Source organism: Mus pahari, chromosome 11, assembly GCF_900095145.1.
Source record: "Mus pahari chromosome 11, PAHARI_EIJ_v1.1, whole genome shotgun sequence".
NCBI classification, from domain to species: Eukaryota; Metazoa; Chordata; class Mammalia; order Rodentia; family Muridae; genus Mus; species Mus pahari.
Window position 1 is genome coordinate 43,175,363 of NC_034600.1, and position 22,838 is coordinate 43,198,200.

At 42.8% G+C, this 22,838-nt stretch overlaps 2 protein-coding genes and 1 pseudogene across 2 annotated transcripts in view; 2 read left to right on the forward strand and 1 right to left on the reverse strand.

Annotated features, from left to right (window-relative positions):
* The window catches only part of Mtrex (Mtr4 exosome RNA helicase), a 59,122-nt gene extending 56,631 nt beyond the window's left edge, over positions 1-2,491 (reverse strand). The window contains exon 1 of the mRNA XM_021208218.2: positions 2,183-2,491. Within this exon, the coding sequence (XP_021063877.1) occupies positions 2,183-2,310 (128 nt within the window). The 5' untranslated portion in view covers positions 2,311-2,491. The remainder of the gene's footprint in view (positions 1-2,182) is intronic.
* The window catches only part of Dhx29 (DExH-box helicase 29), a 46,555-nt gene continuing 26,144 nt past the window's right edge, over positions 2,428-22,838 (forward strand). Inside the window, exons 1-8 of the mRNA XM_021208308.2 lie at positions 2,428-2,928; positions 8,228-8,301; positions 9,477-9,590; positions 11,176-11,305; positions 12,194-12,339; positions 14,627-14,755; positions 19,416-19,542; positions 20,841-20,999. Coding sequence (XP_021063967.1) covers positions 2,748-2,928; positions 8,228-8,301; positions 9,477-9,590; positions 11,176-11,305; positions 12,194-12,339; positions 14,627-14,755; positions 19,416-19,542; positions 20,841-20,999 — 1,060 coding nt within the window. The 5' untranslated portion in view covers positions 2,428-2,747. The remainder of the gene's footprint in view (positions 2,929-8,227; positions 8,302-9,476; positions 9,591-11,175; positions 11,306-12,193; positions 12,340-14,626; positions 14,756-19,415; positions 19,543-20,840; positions 21,000-22,838) is intronic.
* On the forward strand, positions 16,541-17,000 carry LOC110328832 (annotated as a pseudogene).

Sequence of the window (22,838 nt, forward strand, 5' to 3'; positions counted from 1 at the left end):
ACAAGCCCGAGGACCGGACTCTGATAACCCCTTTCCAATGTAAAAATAACTAAAATAAAAAACCCCAGATGTGGTGATTTGCACCTGCAATCCCAGCACTCCTACAGTGAAGATTCAAGACAGAGACTAGACAACTGATACAGTGCTACAGCTGACACTCAAAAGACCTTGTCACAAAACAAGGCAGAATGAAAAGCTGTCTCCTGACCTCATGTACGCTGAGACAAGATGTGCCCACTTCACATGGGAACACACACAGATACTCACACACACACTTAAAAGTGGATACAATGTGATCATTAAAAGGTAAAAACATAAATATGGCACATAATATAAACATGAACACAATTCTCAGCAATAGAAGGAAAACAGTTGATACATGTTATAAGAGCAAACTGAAGATACTGAGTAAAAAAAAGAGGCCAAAAAAACCCAAAACAAAACCCAAACCCATATATGGTACTCAGATGGAATTTAAATGCTGAATTTAAGCAAATTCTAGAAAATGGAAACAAACTGCTCAAGACACAGAGGAAGCAGGTAGCCTGGGACGACACTACAGAGGAACCTCAGAGTTGTGTGTGCACTGACTGTGCTGTGGTTTAGAGCACTTCATTTACCCAATGAGAGACACAGGGCAGGAGGAGGGAGGGGAAGGAGGTGTGCACAACTCATCTCCCTAACCCTGGGAAACAGCCAGGTGTGGCAGTGCACACCTTTAATTCCAAGCATGTCTCTCTGAGGACAAGGCCAATAATGGTTACATAGCAAGACCGTCTCAAAACAAACTGACACACAAGCAAATGTTAAACTTGCCTTTTCTTTATGAACTGCATTTCAAGGTAAAAATGAACAACCAACGAAAGCTCTAGTGTGCTTTCTGTCACTGTAATAAAAACACTGACCACAAGCAACTCGGCCAGGAAAGGACTGAATTCAGCTGATGTGTTTACAATCCATCATCCAGAAAAGCTAAAGCGGGAACTTGGAGGCAGGGACTGAAGCAGAGACCCACAGAGAAATGCTGCTCCCAAGTTTCTACAGCTCCATCACCCAGTGCAGGCTCACCTGCCCAGGAAAGTCCACACTATAGCGCACTGGGCTGCCCTCCTACATAAACCAGCAATTAAGAAAATGTTCCAAAGATTTGTCCACGGGCCAGAGTGGTGAAGGAAATTCCTCGAGTAGAGAACTGAAGGTAACTGACAATAAAGAGGAAATCCTGTGTCTTCTTTGTGTGGTGCCTACACTTGAGCACACAGTGGAGGTCAGAGGACTTCCAGCATCCTACATTCCTCCCTTGAGACAGCGTTTCTCACTTATACAACCAAGAGGCTAAGTTAGCAGCCAGCCAGGCCCAACAATTCTTGTCTCTGTGCCCCACTGTGCTCACACTTTTTATGTGGGTACTAGGGAATCGAAACTAGGTCCTCATTCACGAACAGAAAGCTGTCTTTTACACTGGCCACGTCCTCAGCCCTAGAGCAATGACTTTTTTTTTTTTTAATGGCTGGATTCCAGGCAAGAAGCAGAAAGAAATAGCTTTTTTTTTATAAAAACCAGTACGTTGCGACTACTCATGTAATAACGGACTGAAGCAATCATCAAGTGTAAAACGCTAACGGGAAGAAAACTAGTTTGACCGAGTGTCATCGGGGCACTCTGGGAATTCCAACCCTAAGGACCTGAAATAAGAGGATGTCGAGTTCGAGGACTGCTCAGCTTACATAGCGAGATCCTGAATGTGATTTAAAACAACAACAACAACAAAAACACTATAACTTGGAGATTAAATCTCTTCCGTCTGTAGCGATTCGCCTTCGCGATTTAAAAACTCTTTCCTACCAGTCTTCCCCCCTTGGCTCAGCTAGTGCCTAGCTTCTTAAAGACTACGTGAGAGGTTTGGTGAGTGACAAGCCCCGCCTCGCAAAGCTGAGGTCACAGCAAAGCATGGCCTCAGGAAGTCACGCTGCGGGCGGACAAGCACGAACACCAAGACCGTCCTCCCCCCAAATCAACCTTTCCTCTCTCCCCAACGTTTTTTTTTTCTTTTTCTTTTCTCAATCTCCTTAGCCTCTTGACTCTATTCAAACACTTTCTGTGCTCCTCGCCGGAGTCGAGTTTCCTTCACTGGCACCAAAAACAAGAAGAAAAAGAAAAAGAGCGCGGAGGTCTTCCTTACCCGGCTTTGTCTGCAGACCCTGGTGGCCCCTTCCATTTCTCTTTCTCTTTGTCTTTCTTGGCTCCTGCTGCAGTGGTCGAATCATCCTCGAAAACGCTGAAAAGCTCATCCCCGAAAGCGTCCGCCATCTTTCGGAACGCTGAGACCGAATCTCCCTCCTACCCAAGAGGCCCCGCGACCGTCCCCCTACAGTGACGCCAAATGGGGGACTCGACGGTGGCCCGCAGGAATCAAAAGGGGGCAAGTCTTGAGCCACGCGTGACTTTTCTCCTTCTAGCCTGGGTCTTGCCCCCTTTTTTCTTCCAACCACTGCGAGTCCCCGCAGTTCAATGACTAAAAACTTGGCGACCAGTGGCGCACGACAGCAGCCGTGCCGCTCGCTCCCGGGAGCCGAGAGGCGGAGTCTGATGAGACCGACCAATTGAGCCGGAGCCTCAGCCGCGGAGCCCGGATGGAGGAGGCTGGGTGGAGGCGTGGGAGCCGGCAAACGTGAAGAGCTCTCCGGCTTCTGCTGCGCGGCAGCCGGGGATCTGGATCTGGAAGACTGCTCTCCTGCAGCTGAAACATGGGCGGCAAAAATAAGAAACACAAGGCGCCGGGAGCCGCGGCGATGCGGGCCGCGGTGTCTGCTTCCAGAGCCAGGAGTGCAGAGGCCGGAGCTGTTGGGGAAGCCCAGAGCAAGAAGCCGGTGGCCAGGCCGGCGCCCGCCGTCCCCACCGTCGCCCGGGAGCCCCGAGTGAAGCAAGGTACGCCCTGGCCCAGTGCCCAGCCTTCTGCCCTCAGACCCTGCTTCGTGTCTAGCCGAGACTAACAACACCCGTGCTGCTGAGATCCAAACTTAGTCATCTTCCACACCTGAGCTGTGGGTGGAGTGGCCTTGTAGATCGGTCTAAGGGCCTTTGGCCGTTAAAGTTATAAAAGTAACTCGGTTACAGCATGGCATCGCCTTTCGAACTCACTCACTTTTTTTTTTTTTCTCCTGCTAAGAACAGAGTCATGGCATCTGCTGATGTTCAGCAGGAATCCACTATGAGCTGTCAGAACAGCTACTCCACCAGTTCAGAGAGTTGTTAAGGGAAGTGCTTCTGGCTTGATGCCGCTCCATGATCTGTCAGATCTTAATGTCTTCTTCAGAACTATGTAGTATCCTTGTATGTTCCAGAAAAGTCAGTGTTTCCTAAGAATAACCACACTTTACACATTGGACACTGGATTGATTTACAGTAAAATTCTATGCTTCTTGTCAAAGCCTTGCATTTTTTGCTTACCCAAATTTGAAGGTGATTAATTCCGGCCACTCTTCAGCTAGTTTCAAAAACATCAAAATTCTATGCTGTTTTGTTCTATTTGTTCTGTTTGCTTGCAGTAATGTTTTTCTATAACAAAAACTTGCAAGCATATGTGCTTATTGATACCTAAATACCAAGCATCTGACTGGTGATAATAAAACCGAAAAAATGGAAACCTCACCTCCAGGGCAGCTGAGGAATCTAATTTACTAATCACACAAGCGGGTGTGCTTTAGAGTCCTTAAGCTTCAGGGAGGGAGGGAGGGAGGGAGAGGGAGAGAAAGGGAGAGAGAGGGAGAGAGAGAGAGCTAGAGCGCGCTTAGCAGGGTTTTTTTTTGGGGGGGGGGTTAATGGTGAGGAGTCATGAAAAGTTACAGTTGAGCTGAAATCAAAAGCTGTCTAGAAGTTAATAGTGTAAAACATGGTAGAAATAACATTCTAAAGATCTTGAGTTAAGAAAGAGCTTGGAGCATTAGGGGGGGGGCGGGTGGGGGGGGGCTGGGGAAGGAGACCAGAGAAATAAGTTAGTGGCGCGCACTACTAGAAAGTAATGCTCTGTAAATGCAAACTCTTAGACTTGCAGTTTCAGATAGGACCGATTTCCCCCTGAGTATTCTACAGCTGCCTCACTGCGGACGAGGGCCTTTTTTCTTTTCCTACCTCTACTGACTTCTCACTGAATTCCTTCAAGTTCCTGACAGTTATTTGTTGTAGTATTTGTCTTCTCTCTCCACTGGTCCTAAGATGTTAACTTTTGAAGGTGTTTGTCCTTGACAGTATAGTTCTTTTTTACAGCCCTTGCAGGAGAGTTCCCTAGTGCCATGAGATCTGTCTCTGCCCTTGTATTGTCAAGGCCTTTAGTCTTATAAATGACTTCTGAATTGACAGTTCTTATACCGGCTTAGTTTCCAAGCTCAAGACAGCCATTTCAGCCTTTTCTTTCTTTCTTTCTTTCTTTCTTTCTTTTTTTCTTTCTTTCTTTTGTTTGGTTGGTTGGTTTTTCGAGACAGGGTTTCTCTGTGTAGCCCTGGCTGTCCTGGAACTCACTCTGTAGACCAGGCTGGCCTTGAACTCAGAAATCCGCCTGCTGGGATTAAAGGCGTGCGCCACCATGCCCAGCTCCATTTCAGCCTTTTCTTACACCACTTCTGTCTCTGTCTCTGTCTCTCTCTCTGTCTCTCTGTCTGTCTGTCTGTCTGTCTGTCTCTCTCTCTCTCTCTCTCTCTCTCTCTCTCTCTCTGTGTGTGTGTGTCCTGTTTATTCCAGATCAAAGTAGTTTTAACGTATTTATTTTGTATGTGGTACACATACACATGAACATATAAGAGAACAGCTTGTCCAATAAGCTCTCTCCACCACCTGGGCTCTGGGGAAATCAAACCCTGGCCATCAGACTTCACAGCAGGCTTCTTTATAACCTAGACTATCTCACCAGTCCTTCAAGTAATTCTGATGCCTTTGTTGGCGTTCAATCTGTGACCAAGCCCTGTATAATCTTAACATACCCTATAGCTTTTCGTTTCTTGTTTAGGCGTCCACGTGAAGTACCAACAGAGCCTCTTAGTGGGTCCCCAGGGCTTGGTTCTTCTCTCCTCCCCCAGTCAGTCCAACGTAACAACAAATTGATCTTTCAGAATCACTGCTTTAATCCATCCCACCTGAGTTCTTCCATCGCATCCTTATTGACCACACTAAAATCCAAACCATTCAGCTAGCAAAGAAATCTGGTGTCTTCTCTAATTGCTTTTCAGCTGTTGTAAATCTGGGGTCTTCTTGATTCCAAAAAGAACTTGGCTTTCTGCCTGCCTCAGTGTGTATTTTTTTTCCTTGAGTGGAATGTCATCTGTCCCTAAAACCATCAACTAAAACTCTATACCACTCATTTCAGATATCAGTTCTTTTTCTTAATTCTTCCTGGCCGTCATAGTTCATGTGTCATGTTTGTTTATGTCAATCTTTTTGATAGTCAAGTCTTCTCTTACATGAGAAATTATATATTTTATATAGCCTATAAAATTATAGTATATAATCTATAATGTAAAATATATAGTATTTATAGTATATGTATACATATATAGTATATAATAGGATATGTATTAACATCTCTGAAGTAACTAGTCTAATGATTTTTTATTCAAAAAAATCCTTGGATAAACAACAAGGAGTCAAAAGAATTATTAAACCAGTAAATTAAAAGGGGCAAGATCTTCCTTCCGTATTTGCTCAATTTATCAAACAAAACATTTTGGGAGAGACAGAAAATAGATAGTGACTTGTTAAAAGTCAAATGGGATGAAACTTCTGTTTTGGTTTAGAGTAGAGATGGCTGTCCATATAAAACATTTAAGCAGAGATGAAGCAAGCAACTATTAGAATTCCTGGAGACAATACTGAAGCAGAAGAAGCACAAACACCACCACCACTCACAACAAACATGGTAGATACAGGACGAAAGTGTGGCAGGAGCCTGGGAAGTGGGGGCTGGTGGCAGCACTACACAGCGAAGAGATTCTGTGTGCTTTACGTCCTACATGATTGATCCAAATCACTGCTGCCAGCATCTGCCCTTGATCATGGTCCTGACCACTCAGGCTGTCTTCCTTCACTCGCCCTCTTAGCATTCTGTGTCTTCTCTTCAGACAGAATAATAATAATAATCCTGGTATTAGTTGCTTTTGTTACTGCCTGGAAGATTAGTGCCATGAGGCGGGGCACTGGATGCTTTGGGTGTTGTTTGTTTGTTTGTTTCCCACCAGAGTCCCTGTTTGGATCTTTTGGCTGATCAAAAGGAGGTCAGAGCAAGCTCAACTGTCTTAGTGATAAGGGAGACATTAGCACCGTTGGTGGATATGAAAAACATTATGTAAAAGAAACGGGCTCTAAAAAGTATTAAACCGTCTGGAACATGCTCCGTAGACCAGGCTGGTCTTGAACTCAGAGATCTGCCTCTCATCTCTGCCTCCTGAGAGCTGGGATTAAAGGTGTGCACCACCACTGCCTGGCTTCACTCAGTAGTGTTTAATAGTTTGTAGTGGCTGCCCAAACAGATGAGGCTCCAGATGTGTACAATCTGTTACATAAGCCCACGTGCATCCAAGTCATGGCACCAAGAACAAAGAAAGAGATTTTCAAAAATTAAAATAGGTTTTGTTTGGGAAAATCTATTTTGCTAAACTTTTGTTTACATGAACATACATACAGTCTTATTTTTAATGACTAATGAATAAAAAATTGACTTTTTAATTTGTACAACGATAATAGTTATAATTCATGTAAGTAATTAAAAAAAAAGAAAACCCTGATTCCTCCATAATTTTTAAGAGTAAAGGAGTTATTTAGCTGAACCTATTGGTGGAAAGCTGTAGTCCTGGTACTCAGAGACGGAGGCTTACAAGTTCAAGACCAACCTGAACTAAATACGAGTTAATGGTTATCCTCAACCATTTTGCCAAAATCTTTCTCGGGGCTGGCAGGATGGCTCAGCAGGTAAAGGCACTGGCTGGCAAGCCTGAGCTTGATCATCAGACCCCAGGAGGTATGAGGAGCACACCAACTCCTGCAAGCTGTTCTCTCCCTCCACGTGCGTGCTGCACACCTTCTTCCGGGCACATTGGTCATGGTGGGAGCATGGCAGCAGGTAAGGGAAAGCATGGAGCTAGGAGCAGATGGCTGACTGTTGACGTTTTCATGACCAAGTGAAGGAAAGAGAGAGAACAAGAAGATGGGTGAGACTATAAGACCTCAAAGCCCACCCCCCAGCTATCTACTTCCTCGAGCAAGCGCCCCTATCCTAAAGGTTCCATAATGTCCCCCAAACAGCACCACCGTCTGGGAAGTAAATATGTGAGCTCATGGGAGACATCTCTCATCCAAACTACCCCAGTGTGTTATCAAAACAAGAACCTGTAGAGTTTGGAGGGTAACATGTTAAGGGAGATGTGGGGGTTGGGGGCTGGAGGACAGAAATGGGAGTGTGTGTATAATCACATCTCATTGTATACATGTATGAAATTCTCAAGTTAAAAATAGGATGGATTATGACTTAAATCCCAGACAGGGAGCATATACCTTGATTTTGGACTTCTAGCCTTTGAAACTGAAGGGACAGACTTCCCTAGTATGCAGCCATCAAGTGTGTGATTTGTTATGACAGTCCTTAGAAGCTAGTACAGCATCCTGGACTAAGGCCAAGGTAAAAAGATGACTCCTCTCTCCCACCTGCCTCTCCACTCAGCATCCCATTTGGGAAGAGGATTTTCTTATCAGATTTGACCATCTTCTGAAAACCTCCCAAGAAGTCTAGCAAGGTGTCAACAATAAGAACATCCCAGCCAGAGGTGGAGGTGGTGGCAGTGGTGGTGCACACCTTTAGTCCTAGCACTGGGGAGGCAGAGGCAGGCAGATCTCTGAGTTAGAGATTAGCCTGGTCTATGGAGTGAGTTCCAAGACAGTGAAGACTACACAGAGAATCCCTGTCTCAAAAAACAAACAAAAACAATAAGAACATCTGATTAAGAAATATAAAATTGAAGATATTTGACATCAAAATATATTTTAAAAAAAACTAGTCCCCTTTGAAGAGTAAAATATTTTGGGGGGTTTGAGTAAATATTTTTGAGATCTTAAGTTCTTTGGTAAAGTTAAGGGGAAAGAATTAAAGTCAGAGATTTACTATTTAGCAACCTTTAAAGAAAAATTAAGATGGTACAATGAATACTAATCATTAAATTTCCCATTTGTTGTCTATTATATACAGGTCCAAAAATTTATAGTTTTAATTCTGCAAATGACTCCGGTGGCTCTGCAAATCTGGACAAGTCTATTTTGAAAGTGAGTAAGCACAGTTTTGCTTCCTTTCAGGAAATATTCTCATTCAAGTAAAACACAGGCTTGTCAGCGGTTAAGAGCGCTCGCTGCTCTTGCAGAGGACCCCGAGTGTCTTTCTAACACTTACACAAAGCAGCTCACAACTGCCTGTGACTCCAGTGTCAGCGGTCGGTCCTGTGCCTTCTGCTGGTCTCTGCAGATGTATGTGACATACACCACACACACACCCCCCACACACACTCACACATATACTCACACTCACACACACACACACAGATGAATAAGTTAATAAATATCAATTAAAGTTATGTCTTCAAGTGAAAAGAAAATTATAGGGTATTTAAATTTGTTAGATTTAATACCCCAGCTACTAAGTAGATGTAAGTCAAACATGTTGAGAACTTCTAAGAAATTGAGAGAAGTCTGGATGAAGCTTCCTTCGGCCCCCGTGATGACCTTCATAATTCAATTTCTTGATGCTGCTATTAGCCTTTATGTACTTCCTGAGAGCACTGTCACTGGGTTATGGCTTCCTGTGTATACATCCTCCGACTCAGCTAAACACCTCCGGTGTGTTTGTGGGCTTGCTCGACACGGGTTAGTTAAGTAACAAAGGGAAGAGTTTTTTTTTGTCGGTAAAACACTTGTGTACTTTTCAGTTAAAAATAGCTAAACAATAGAAGATAAAGGGCTAGTTGAAAAAATAGGAAACTAAAAGGGAGCCAAAAGAGCGTGTGACCTGTGTCACTCGGTAGATGGTCGTGGCTTTACCCTGGCGTGTCCTTTGTTAGTCTAGTATCAGGCTATGAGGCTGTTTGCTTCGGCTACTTTCCCTGAGGCAGATCTCGTGGTTCTGAACCCAAGGATCTTAACTAGACAAGGCAGGGCCTGGTACTCTCTGCCCTGGCTACACAAGAGAGATCTCAGGCATGGGCCCTGGGAGGCTTTTATAAAATGGGTTTCTTACCTCACTTTATGTGATGATGTTTCCATGTCCCGTCTCTACATATATCACAACAATGTGGCCAAAATGCACGGTAACCCGGAAAAAGTAATTACTGTATCTCCTTTTAGCTAAAAACCTAGGACTGGTTGGGAGGAATATAAAAACAAACAGTATGATTTGCACATATGTTTTCTATAATGTAGTTCCTAATAAACTTTCTCAACCTCAACAGGTGGTGATTAACAATAAACTAGAGCAAAGAATTATTGGAGTGATCAATGAGCATAAAAAGCAGAACAACGACAGGGGAGCGATTTCTGGAAGACTGTCGGCTAAGAAGTTACAGGTGCTTCTCACCGCCACCTTTCATCCCCGGGGCAGGGTCCCTGTGCCCAGTGCTGCAATACCCACTTTACTGGGCTATTGTTCCTGCTGTCCAGTGGTGGGCACTAGATCTAGGATCTTGTGCATTTAGTGGGGACAATTTAGAGGCAACTGTAAATGTGGGATAAAAGTGAACTCTTTAAACCTTCTATTAGGATCCCATGTAGATGGTTTCTAACTGCAAGCACAAGGAGAGAATTGATCATGTGCACACACTGACATAAGGCATCCACTGTGAGTTATACTCCCAAGCTACACGTCACTGACTGCCTGTTTGTTACACTCTGCCGTGCATTTTGATTACATGCTCTGATGCGATAATCCCACAAGATAAATGCAATTGATCTTTTCAACTGAAAGACTTGAGACTTGGAAGAATGGTAGATTAAGGTATAAAGTTAGTAAGTATCAAAATAAGCAGAATCTGAACTTGAAAGCAGTTCTGCTCAGCTTTTTAAATATCATGCTATAGAAGTACATTTAAATGTTTTATACAGAGAGATGTTTGCTGAAACATTAAAGAAGAAAATTCTAAACATTCACACATAGAAAAATGTGTACTTAAATTATGATATATCCACCCAGAGATATGCTGTATAACTATTAAAAGTGTATACACACACATACATGTATGTATATATGTATGTATATATGTGTGATATGTATGTATACATATATGTATATACATACACACACACACACACACACACATATTGGGGGAATGGGGTCAAGTTCCTCTGTTTAGCCTTGGCTGTCCTGGAACTCATTCTATAAACCAGATCTCTAGTTTGCAGAGTTCCACCTGTCTCTGCAGAGTGAGGGCTGGCATAAAAGGCAAGTATACCACCACCACCTGGTAACTATTAAAATTATTAAGGAAAAGTTCGTTTCTACTAAGTAGACATAGATCAAACATGTTGAGACTTTGTGAGATATTAAGGAAAGGCTGAAAAATAAATATACAAACAAACAAAAAATAAACTCTTTAAGCCAGGAGGTGGTGGTGCACGCCTTTAATCCCAGCACTGGGGAGGTAGAGGCAAATGGATTACTGAGTTTGACACCAACCTTGTCTACTTAGCAAGTTCCAGGATAACCAGAGCTACATAATAGAGAGATCCTGTCTCAAAAAAAAAAAAAAAAAAAAAAAAAAAAAAAAAAAAAAAAAAAAAAACAAAACCTAGGAAAAAATAAATCTGTGGTTTCCCCAAATCTTTATATAATGAGCACATTTAAATTTTAACTACCAGGTAGAATTTCCCCACTTCCCCAGCCTTCTCTTTTCTCTTCCTCTTTCTCTTTCTCTTTTTCTCTTTCTCTTTCTCTTTCTTTTTTCTCTTTCTCTTTTTCTTTCTCATTTTGGGGGTGCTAGGGATTGAGCCCAGAGTCTTTAGCAGGTTACAAAAAATACTCCCCAGCACTCCACAAAAAAATGTTTTTGAAATTATACTGTTCCCACTTCTGATTTAAAATGAATGAGAAAAATGAGATTAGGAATTTGCAAAAGGATCAAATTAGCCAATGTAACTTATATTTCTCTTTGGTAGGATTTATACATGGCTTTACAAGCATTTTCCTTTAAGACTAAGGATATTGAAGATGCCATGACCAATACGCTCTTTCATGGAGGTGACCTTCATTCTGCCTTGGATTGGCTCTGCTTAAATCTTTCAGATGGTAAACAGTATTGTCATTAATTATTTCCCTTTCTAAAACAGGCTATGTCTCCTGGATTTTTGGTTAAGAGTTATGGCTGCCTTTGCATAAATAATAACTCAGCAGGAGGATGTGGTTGTAAACCTTGGTAGGGACCTGAAGCTCAGAAAGCTGTTGTAAATAATGGTAGATCCAGCTACAAAGCCAAGTGAGATAAACTAATAGCTTTTTAAAGAAAATTTAGAAGGTTAACTAGTGAGGTAAAATAAATAGCAACCAGAAGTGGGCTAGCTGTCATCTGCTGAGGGCACAACCAGAAGTGGGCTAGCTGTCATATGATGAGGGCACAACCAGAAGTGGGCTAGCTGTCATCTGATGAGGGCACAACCAGNTGAGGGCACAACCAGAAGTGGGCTAGCTGTCATCTGATGAGGGCACAACCAGCAGTGGGCTAGCTGTCATCTGATGAGGGCACAACCAGAAGTGGACTAGCTGTCATCTGATGAGAGCACAAGCTTCTAGTTTGATGTGTAAAATCCGATTTCTCTTAGAAGATAGGAGTTGAGGGCTGGAGAGATGGCTCAGTGGTTAAGAGCACCGACTGCTCTTCTGAAGGTCCTGAGTTCAAATCCCAGCAACCACATGGTGGCTCACAACCATCCATAATGAGATCTGGCACCCTGTTCTGGAGTGTCTGAAGTCAGCTACGGTGTATTTACAATATAATAAATAAATAAATCTTAAAAAAAGAGAAAGGTTTCCACATTGCATTCAAAAAAAAAAAAAATGAAGATAAGAGTTGAATGGAATTAGATGGTGTAGATCCTGACAGGGCTTGTTTATATGCTTAAGTATTTGTGGGGTTAATATAACACATGCATATTTATCTTCAACACATTTTGTTTTAAGATGCCCTTCCTGAAGGATTCAGTCAAGAGTTTGAAGAGCAGCAACCTAAAAGTAGGCCAAAATTCCAGTCTGTGCAAATACAGGCTACTCTTTCACCTCCACAGCAGACGAAAGCCAAAAGACAGGAGGAAGACCCTAAAATTAAGGTAATTTAAGGAATGAATCTTTGAGCAGTTGGAGAGATGACTCAGTGGTTGAGAAGACTTGCAGTTCTTTAGAGGACCTGAGTTCTGTGCCCAGCATCTATGTCAGGTAATTCACAACTGCCTGTAAGTCTAGCACCAGAGAATCCAATAGCCTTTTCTGGTATCCACAGGCACCAACACACAGGTGTGGCATATGCTCACTTGCACTTGTGCACACACACACACACACACACACACACACACACACACACACACACAAACATTAAAAGAAATTAGGCTGGGATTGGTAACAAACAACCTATAATTCTCTCATTCGTAAGGCAAAGGGAGGAGGATCCTATGGTAAGGCTAGCTTGGCTACTGAGACCCTGTCTCATCAAAGAGAGAGAGCGTGTCTTAGTTAGGGTTTTTATTGCTGTGAAGAGACACTGTGACCACACCAAGCTCCATCATCGTCCTGGTGGGAAACATGGCAGCATGCAGGGAGACATGGTACTAGATAAGAAGCAGAGAGTTCTACATCTGGATCTGTAGGCAGCAGGAAGAGAGAGTGACACTGGACCTACCTTGAGCTTCTGAAACCTCAAAGCCCACCTCCAGTGACACACTTCCTCCAACAAAGTCACATGTAACTCCAACAAGGCTGTACTTCCTAATAGTGAGTGAGCATGAACCTATGAACCGTATGAACCTATGAGGGCCATTTTCCCATTCAGACCAACACAGAAAGAAGCAAGAAAGAAAAAAAAGAGAGAGAGAGACAGAGAGAAGAGAACATGAACTTAAAAAATCAGCATAAGGCACATGTAGTTCATAAGAATGTAAATATTAGGGTTAAATAGCATTTTTCCTTAAAATAACTGAACGGGTTTCTAGTCTATTCTGTCACTGTCTCCTTTTATGTTGTTACAAATGACCCCAATAGGTAGTGACTTCAATCAGGTTCCTTGTTTTTCATACCTATGTAGTCTGGACTATATCCGCTGAAAGTTCATCTGTTCTAGAAAGAGTATGTCAGGACGTTCAAAATAACCCCTTTCCTGTGTGGCTAATACTTCTTCCAGAGACTGGCCAGTTTTTTACATCGTCTCTCCATGTGATTGGGTGGCTTTGCTCTTTCCACATGATTGGCTTAGGTTTGCTCACATGTGGTGGTCAAAGAGGGGTTCTACATCTGGCTCCCTAGAGCAAGTGAAATTGTCCTTGATCATTGTAAGGAATTGAATCCAGGACCCTCAAGAGTACCAAAACCTTCAGGTACTAAGACACATATACAAGCACATTTAGAAGCTAGCACAGTATTTGGCATATTGCCTCTGTATTTCCTCTCATCTAGATCATTTATAATTCTGAGAATAATGTGAATGCTACATGTTATACTGTATTGTTTGGAAATTAATAGCAAGAAAAAAGTCTTGCTTTTCGTACTGGTACAACTTTATCCTAAATATTCAGTATCTGAGATTGGTTGAGTCCACAGATGCAAGTTGTGCATGTATGGAAGTCCAGCTATTTTTCAAGGTTAATGAGCCTGTACTTAAACATTCTTAGTAAGTCCCTACTATAATCATGCTTGATAGTGTCATATTGGTTGAAGGAAGTGACATGGACAAGCCCGAGGTCTCTGTAAGAGAGTTACAGGAGGACATAAACACTGGGGCCCTGGGATGTGTAGTTCATTAGGGCATTTCTCTTAAGAACACTATGTATTATCAAATGTCTTGGGAGACATCATCCTTATACACCCCTGTTTTCAGCAACAACATTAGTTTAACTCCTTTTTAGTCTATACAGTAATAAGCTTAGCGTCAATACAAAGGCAGACATGCTTTTCTAGTGTATTTATTAGTATGTGGTGGGACCAGCTGTGTGTCCCAGGATGACCTAAAGCTCACAGTCCTCCCCCTCAACCTCCCTGCAGTGGGGTTGTAAGCCAGTGAGCAAACATTCTCTGGCTTTTGTAAAGTCACACTCATTTAGAATGTCCAGTTTGTATGTCCTTTGCTACATAGCAGATAACATGACTTTTGCCTTTTGTTGTTGTTTGTTTTGTTTGTATATTTTTCAAGACAGGGTTTTTTTGTATAGTCCTGGCTGTCCTGGAACTCAGAGATCTGCCTGCCTCTGCTTCTCCAGTGCTAGGATTAAAGGTGTGCGCCACTACCGCCTGGTGACTTTTGCCATGTTTATGTCTTCTGTTTTGTACTAGGATGAACTTAGAAGAGCTAAATAGTTTTAGTATTTTTTTTCTAACTCAATCTTTCAGATATTTGTTTTCTCTTTTTAGCCAAAAAAGGAAGAAAAAAACATGGAGGTAAATATGAAAGAGTGGATTTTGAGATATGCTGAGCAGCAGAACGAAGAGGAAAAGAGTGAGGACTCTAAAGGCTTAGAAGAGGAAGACAAGTTTGACCCTGTGAGTAGAGCTCTGAATCTGGCCTCCAGCATCCTGCTGTTCCCAGGCCTTACCTCTTCTTTGTTTTTCTCACTTGTAAATTGAAGAGATAACTCTTGGAAATCAAGTTTAAAGTAGCAGAGTAACATACTGGTAAAAGGTTGGCACATAGTAACCAGTAAGTGTTAATTACATTTCTCCCATGCTTAAAGAGATAATGAAATGTTTTAACATGACTGTTATGGATAGTACGTTACATTCTTTGAGCAACAGAAGAAAGGCAAAGCATATTCCCATACAGAAAAAGCTAGCGGTCAGGAAAGAAAAATACGTATCTGCAGACAAAATAAAAACTTGAGGCTGAATGTGTTAGCTTTCTACCATTGACAGACTTGCAAAGGGGTCAGTTTAAGATCATTAAACAACTTCAGAGGGCTTATTTGGTTGCATTACTTCAGAGCCTGTAGTAAGGCAGGTAGTGTAATGATCGGTAGAAGAGCCGCTCACCTTATGGTGGAGAGAAAGCAAAGAGATTGGAGTCTCAATGTCCCCTTTAAGGACACACTCTTGTTGATGTAATGTCTAACAGCCCCGTCTCCTGCAGCTCTACCGCCAGAGACTAGTGACTAAGCTTTTAGCATATGGACCTTAAAATTCCAAACAGTAACAGTGAAAAAGTCAAGTTATAAGAAGAAAATGCAGCAGACAGAAAAGTGTTTGTAATTATATGAAAAATGTTTTAAAAGTGGATAACTCAGAAAAGTAATTTGAAGCCAGGCGTGGTGGCACACGCCTTTAATCCCAGCACTTGGAAGGCAGAGGCAGGTGGATTTCTGAGTTCGAAGCCAGCCTGGTCTACAGAGTGAGTTCCAGGACAGCCAGGGCTACACAAAAAAACCCTGTCTCAAAAAAAAAAAAAAAAAAAAAAAAAAAAAAAAAAAAAAAAAAAAAAAAAAAAAAAAAAAAAAAAAAAAAAGAAAGAAAAGTAATTCAAGTGGCCAATGAACATGTTAAAATAACTCAAAGTTACTAGTCATGAAAATAGAAAACTATTATGAGATACTACTATCTACTATGCATTAACCAAAATGTAAAGATCCAAAGTACCAAGGTTAAGGGAGGGTGTGGAATGTAATGGGGTCTGCTGACTTCTTGTCATAAAGTTAAGCACACTTTTACTGTCCCTCTAATTCTTTCTCAGGGGAAGGGTAAACATCTGCCCATTCTAGCTAACGTCTCCTCTTAGTTTGACTTCTATTACATGGTAAACTCCATGACCAAATCCAACTTGGGCAGGAAAGACTTATTCCAGTTTACAACCCATCATGAGGAAAACTCAAGGCAGGAGCTCAAGCTGGGCAGGAATCTGCAGGTGGGGACTGAAGCAGAAGCCATGGAGGAGCAAGGGACTGGGATGCCATTTTCAGGTCCAAGGACCTAACAATTTTATATACAGATATTGACTTAAGAAAAATGACAACTTTATAAGCAACTGTTAATAGCCACTTTATGAATAGTAACACTGTCTATCCTAGCCAAATAAAGAAGAAAATAGTGGTAGAAGTTACACAAAACAGCACGTTTTATATGATGGATCCATTTGTGTAAAAGAAAAAATACTGATCCACACTTGTACTATATTTGGAAAGATATGCAAAGACTTAAATGTCTAGAACTAAGGTGGTGAGGAGGAGCAGAAACTTCCTTTACAGTCTGTACAGACAGATGTTCTGTTGTGGGCCTGTGTTAGAGTCACACACACATATAACTTTGTAGAGGGCTCTTTGCTGCCAGACCTCCCCCATCATGGGTCGCATGCATGCTCCCAGGAAGGGCCTGTCCCAGTTGGTGCTGCCCTACTGCCATACCATCCCCATGTGGCTGAAGTTGACATCTGACGACTTGAAGGAACAAATTTACTAACTGGCCAAGAAAGGCCTGACTCCCTCCCAGATAGGTGTGATCCTGAGGGACTCACATGCTGTGGCACAGGTCTGTTTTGTGACTGGAAATAAAATCTTGAGAATCCTTAGGTCCAAAGGCCTTGACCCTGATCTCCCTGAGGGTCTCTCCCATTTGATTAAGAAAGCAGTTGCTGTCCAAAAGCATCTAGAGAGGAAGGGAAAGGATAAGGATGCTAAATTCTGCCTGACTCTGACAGAGCAGAATTCACCGCTTGACTCGATACTATAGGACTCAGTGGGTGCTCCCGCCCAATTGGAAATATGAGTCATCCACAGCCTCTGCTCTAGTGGCATAAATGCAGTTGTGTACACAAACAGTAAAATCACTTTGAGTAACAAAGAAAAAAACTTTGTGTAGGACAGTATAAATCTACTCTGTGATTCAGAGAAGGGACTCTTCTGATTGGAACATTGGCTCAGAACTTTAAAGGAGTGAACTTTAAGGGATACAAGAGTCCAGATGGGCAAAGAATGTGGTTCAGAGTATTAAAAATAATGTGAACATGGGCACCCTTGGGTGTAACAAATATGTGGGCACACAGAGACATAAAGGGCACGGCTGAGCGCTGTCACATGGGAGGAAACAGCTGGGTACACTTGAAACTAGAAGGTCTTTCTTGCCAAAAATTGTGTTTGACAACTGAGTACAAAGCTAGTATAAGCTTGAAGGTAGGTGATTGCCAAAAGAGTGTGATACTTCAGGTCCAGTCAAGTGGTGTCTACCATGGTTTGCAATACTGAGTACATTGAAGGCTAAGGAACATTTCTTCAAAAAAATAACACAAATAGCTAATAAACCATGGAAAGATATTCCACATCATTCATTTCCAGGAAGATGCAAGATGCCTTCTGGCTCTTTGGGAGAGCTGCTTCCAAAGCCTATAGAACTGCTAGAATGTGGAGTGTGAGGAGCGTAACTGTAGAGGAGTGTGAGTACAGCTATGGTGGGAATGATGGTTCTTTAAAAGACTGAAAGTAGAATTCCCACGTGTAGTAATCAGGTTTCTCTAAAGGAACAGATCTGATAAAATGACTGTGTGTGTGTGTGTGTGTGTGTGTGTGTGTGTGTGTGTGTGTGTGTGTGTGTGTAAAGGGGATTTATCAAGCTAGCTTACTACGTGTGGCCCAGGAAGTCCAACAATGGCAGTTTCTTGACAGAAAGGCTGAGAATCTGCTAATTGTTCACTCCCTAGGCTGCATGTCTCTGCAGCCCCAGTGTGGTGCTAAAGTCTGGGAGGATTCCTGAAGAGCTGCTGGTTTCCAGTCCCTTAGAATCCTGGAGGGGCTGCATTGAGTCCTGGGCACAACAGGGTAGACTGATCTGGCTGCAGGAATGAGGCAGAGCAGGCACAAAAGCAAAAAGCTTCCTTCTCCCATGCCTTTCCTGTGGGCTGCCACATTATGCCCAGACTTAGTGGGAGACCAGTCTGCCTTCTTTAATCTGACTAAGAAAATCCCTCATGAGGCTCAGCAGTTAAGAGCACCTGTTGTTCTTCCGGAGGACCTGGCTTCAATTCCTAGCACCTTCACGGTAGCTCATAACTGTCTATAATTCCAATTCCAGGGGATCGGACACCCTCACATGGACACATATGCAGGCAAAACACAAGTGCACATAAAAGTAAAATAAATCATTTTTTTAAAAAAATAGTACAATTTTTAAAAAAGAAGAAAGAAAATTCTTGGTGGGAGTGCCCAGCAGCTTGGGTTCGGTTGGTTCCAGATGTTGTCCAGTTGGCTATCAGGATTCGTCATCACACCATATGACCCAGAAGTTCTCCTTCTGAGTATATACTTTAAAGACTTGACATCAGGGTCTGTACACTATATTCATAGCAATAGTAAGATGTAAATGCAATCTTGTGTCATGCAAAGGACAAGTCAGAAAGTAAAGAGTGTGTGTGAAGACAGAAGGAGATCCCTGGCACACAGGGTAACTCTGATGGAGCTTGAGGACCTTGTGCTAGGAAGCTAAGCCAGTCACAGAAATCAACTCCTGTATAACTTCACACACACTAGGTTCTTAGACTAGTCAGAATCATGGAGATGACAAGAAGTGTTTTTGCGGCCTGCTGGAGACTGAATTGGGCTATTATTCCATTCTGTGTGTCGTGCTCCACTTCTGCAGCATGTAGAGTTAACTGGGCTGTGATGGGGGGCGGGTACACGACAGTGACATGAATGTATTACACAGTGCTGAAGAGAAAACCAGAATGGAGGGATGATTGTATCAAGTCCTCCACAGGAGAGTGGGGATTGACTGGAATGAGTGGGTAGGTTTGAGGCAGTCGGCCTTCAGTCGTTAATCCACTCTGGTGTGTGTCTACACACGGAGCAGCCCCAGAACAGGTAGCTGAGGTGTTCAGCCGTGGTGATGGCCATTGTATTTCCCAGCAGCACCCGAGTGCGCACACGTGCCTCTCTTCCACATGCTGCTGTGCTTCCAATCCACTGCCCTTTATTAACCCGGGAGACAGTAGTCAGTGGGGCTGAGCTCTCTGCTCTGCAGCGTTTGCTCGGTCGAGTTAGACTGTGTTTTCGGAGTTTTCCTCCACCCTTTTCTGTGTCTTGTATTTGTTTTATTTCTCTCTGGAAAGTTCTAGAAATAGATGTGCTAGGTCTAAGGATCATAGGTTTTGACACAATGTAGTGGTCACACATAAACTGTTCTTAGATTTTTTTTTTTTATTCTATTTTCATCATTTTACTTGGAAAAGAACCAAAGGTACTTGAACCTTGCAGCCAGACTTCTGGACGCGAAGGAACAAGCCGCTGCCTTCAAACTAGAAAAAAACAAGCAAGGCCAAAAAGAGGCTCAAGAGAAAATAAGGAAGTTCCAAAGAGGTAAAGACCCTGTCACATGTTTGCTTGTCGAATCATAATTCTGTGTCTGTACTTTCCTTACCATTTAGACTTAGACTGGTTAACTGTTTAATATAGCAAGCCAAATGACCAATGCTGTTGATTTTGTGGACTTTACAGTCTCTGCTGCAACCTCCCAAGTGTTTCAACATAAAGGAGCCATATTGGTTTTAAAAAATGGAGGATTGTGTTGTAATCAAACTCTAACCTATATATTCCATGCAATTTTCAGGTCACCAAATAACTTTATTTTGTACCTGTCTCTGGTCTCATGTATGTGACAATGCATTGCCCATGTGTGCACATGTGGAAGCCAAGTGCCAATGTCTTTCTTTGCATTTGACTTTATAGTGGTGGTAGTGTAGTGGTGAGGTTTTGTTGTTTTGTTTTGTTTTGAGACGGAGTCTCTCTATGTAACTATGGCTGTCCTGAAACTGTGTAGACCAGGCAGCCTCAAACTCACATAGATCTGCCCGCCTGTGTGTCCCGAGTGCTGGGATTAAAGCCGTGTACCACAATGCCCAGCTGGAACTTATTTTTTGAGACATGATCTCAGAAGTCTAGAGCTGGCCTTTGTTTTATCTAGACTGACCGGCACCAAGGTCCTGAGACCCGCCTGCTCCACGCACCTCTCCCAGGCTCAAGGGTTGCAGAGAAACACTGTTGGCAGCTGCCAGTCACGTGGACCCTGGGGATCTGAAGTCAGACCTCTTTAGCCACTGGTTTTCTCCCTGGCACCGTGCTAGCTGACAGAGTACAGAAAAGGCAGTAGGCTGGACTTAGCAGTGTAGTTCATAGTTTGCTGATCCTAGATTTATAATGTAAATGCTATTTCCATTCAAGAAAGAAATGCAAATGGTTCTTATGTGTATGTTTTTCTAATGAAAGTTCATTTTTTATTCTATAATTGCTAATTCTTTTTTTTTTTTGTTTGTTTTGTTTTTGTTTTTGTTTTTGTTTTTCGAGACAGAGTTTCTCTGTATAGCCCTGGCTGTCCTGGAACTCACTCTGTAGACCAGGCTGACCTCGAACTCAGAAATCCGCCTGCCTCTGCCTCCCGAGTGCTGGGATTAAAGGTGTGCGCCACCACGCCCGGCAATTCTTTTTATTGTACATTATGAAAGTTAATAAATTTCACTTGGCATCTAACATAGATTCCAAGTAAGAATTATTAAGTGACTGGTTAAAAGAGAAAAAGAAGACATGATTTTAAGCTATGTTTGCAAAATACAAAGCATGAAAAGCAAATATATAAAACTAAACATTTTTTTTCTTGATAGAAATGGAAACTTTAGAAGACCATCCAATATTCAACCCAGCCATAAAGATTCCACATCAACAAAATGAGAAGAAAAAGCCTCCTCTAGCCACAGAAGCTGAAAGTGCTTTCAACTTGAATTTATTTGAAAAATCTGCAGCTGCTACTGAGGAAGAGAAAGGTAAAATTAGGGGGACAGGACTGTCGCTTTGCATCTCGGCAGACCCTTCAGCTGACAGCAGAGCTGTGCTTTCCTGGAGCTTTCTCTTAGGTGGTGACAGTGTGGTAACTCGCTCTGAGCCGGGTGTCTTTGCAGAGACGTTAGCCAAGCCCGTCTCTCTCCAGCCCCGACAGCTAGATTTTGCCTGTCAGCCTGACGCTGCCTAGCATCGTGTGGGGGTGGGGGTCGGGTGGCGGGTTTGTGCACATGGGAGCCGAGGAGGCCAGAGGGTGTTGGGCGCTCTCGAGCTGGAGTACAAGCAGCTGTGAGCCGCCCCGCATGGGTTCTGGGAACCAGACTCTGCGAGAGCAGTACATGCCCTTAACCACAGTGAACTCTCTTTCTGGCTCCTGAAAAAGCAGCCTTGTCTTTATCAGACTGGTCTTTGGACTTGTCTGTGAGGGGTTCCCTTCGTTGGTAACTGATTTAGGAGGGCCTGGCCCGCCGCGAGGGTGCCATTCTCTGACAGGTGGTCTGTGGCTGTGTAAGAAAGCTAGCTAAGCATCAGGCAGAGGGGAGCCAGCAAGCAGCGTTCCCCCCTCCCCCCTGTGTTTCCCTGGAGGTGAGAACATTCCTGCCCTGACTTCTCTCAGTGATGGTCTATGAGCTGGGAATTGTGAGCCAATTAATCCTTTCTTCCCAAAGTCGTCTTTAATCAGAGTGCTTTTTGACAACAGAGAGCAAACTAGGACATTGACTTTCTGGAAAATATGAATGAGAGTTTATGTAAATGCAAGTTCTCTGTTTAAACCTTCTTTCTTTGTTGCTTCTGTGGTTTATAATCTTGGAGATCAAACCCAGGGTCTTGCACCCTGGGGCAAGTGTTCTGTAGGAGCTGTCCCAGCTTCAGTGAAACACCTTAGTGACATCAGTTACAAGCCCAAAGCCTTTCATTGCTTTTGAGAGCTTTTGCATTCGGATTCACTTGTATCCTTGCACTTTGCTTTCCGATGTTCTAGCCACTTGAGTCCTTACGACATCTGTCATTTGACAGTTCCACTCCTTTGCCTAGCTTGCCACCCCTAGTGCCAAGGCGCAACTCAATCTTATTTCCTGACTCCCTCAGTCCTCCACGGCCTCGCTGTGAGGGATCGTACGTTCCTGTGTACTGCCGCACTTCCTACTTGTATTCTTTGCAAGCTTTCTCAGATTATATGACAGGCCACGCCTACGTCAAATGGTAGACGTTTTAGCATTATTCACTCCTTCACTAATACTTATTGAATCATTATTATACAATAAAAGGAGTTATGTAAGCAAATAACCCAACCTCTTTTCTCTGTGTAATCTAAGATGGAATGTGAGCACAGAGATTTTTAAATGGTGAGTTGTGCTTTCAGAGAATACTGACGTTTCACAGCAGAGCAGGACTGGCCATGTGGCTCAGCAGTCACAAGCATACTCTGGCCCCAGGGGATCTGACACCCTCGTATGGGCATCTGTGCTCATATGCATATATCACACCCACACAGACACACACATACAGATATAGTTTTAATAATAATAATAAGAGAGAGCTCTAATTTGAGCTGGGGCTACTTTCCTTGTAATTAGTTCTGAGAATAACCAGATAGCCTGACAGATGATCAGATGTTAGCCTAGTGGCAAATTGGTGGGGGAAAAACTCCAAAGAAAAGAGATAATAAGTTACAAGTCTTTCAGTAAAATGAGTTTATAGCATCACTATTCCACAGATTTTCTGTATTTGAGACATACTATATCTGAGTTATTTGATGTGAATATTGGCTTACTTAAGATGTGACTAATATGACTGACAATTTGAAATTGTAATTGGTTTCT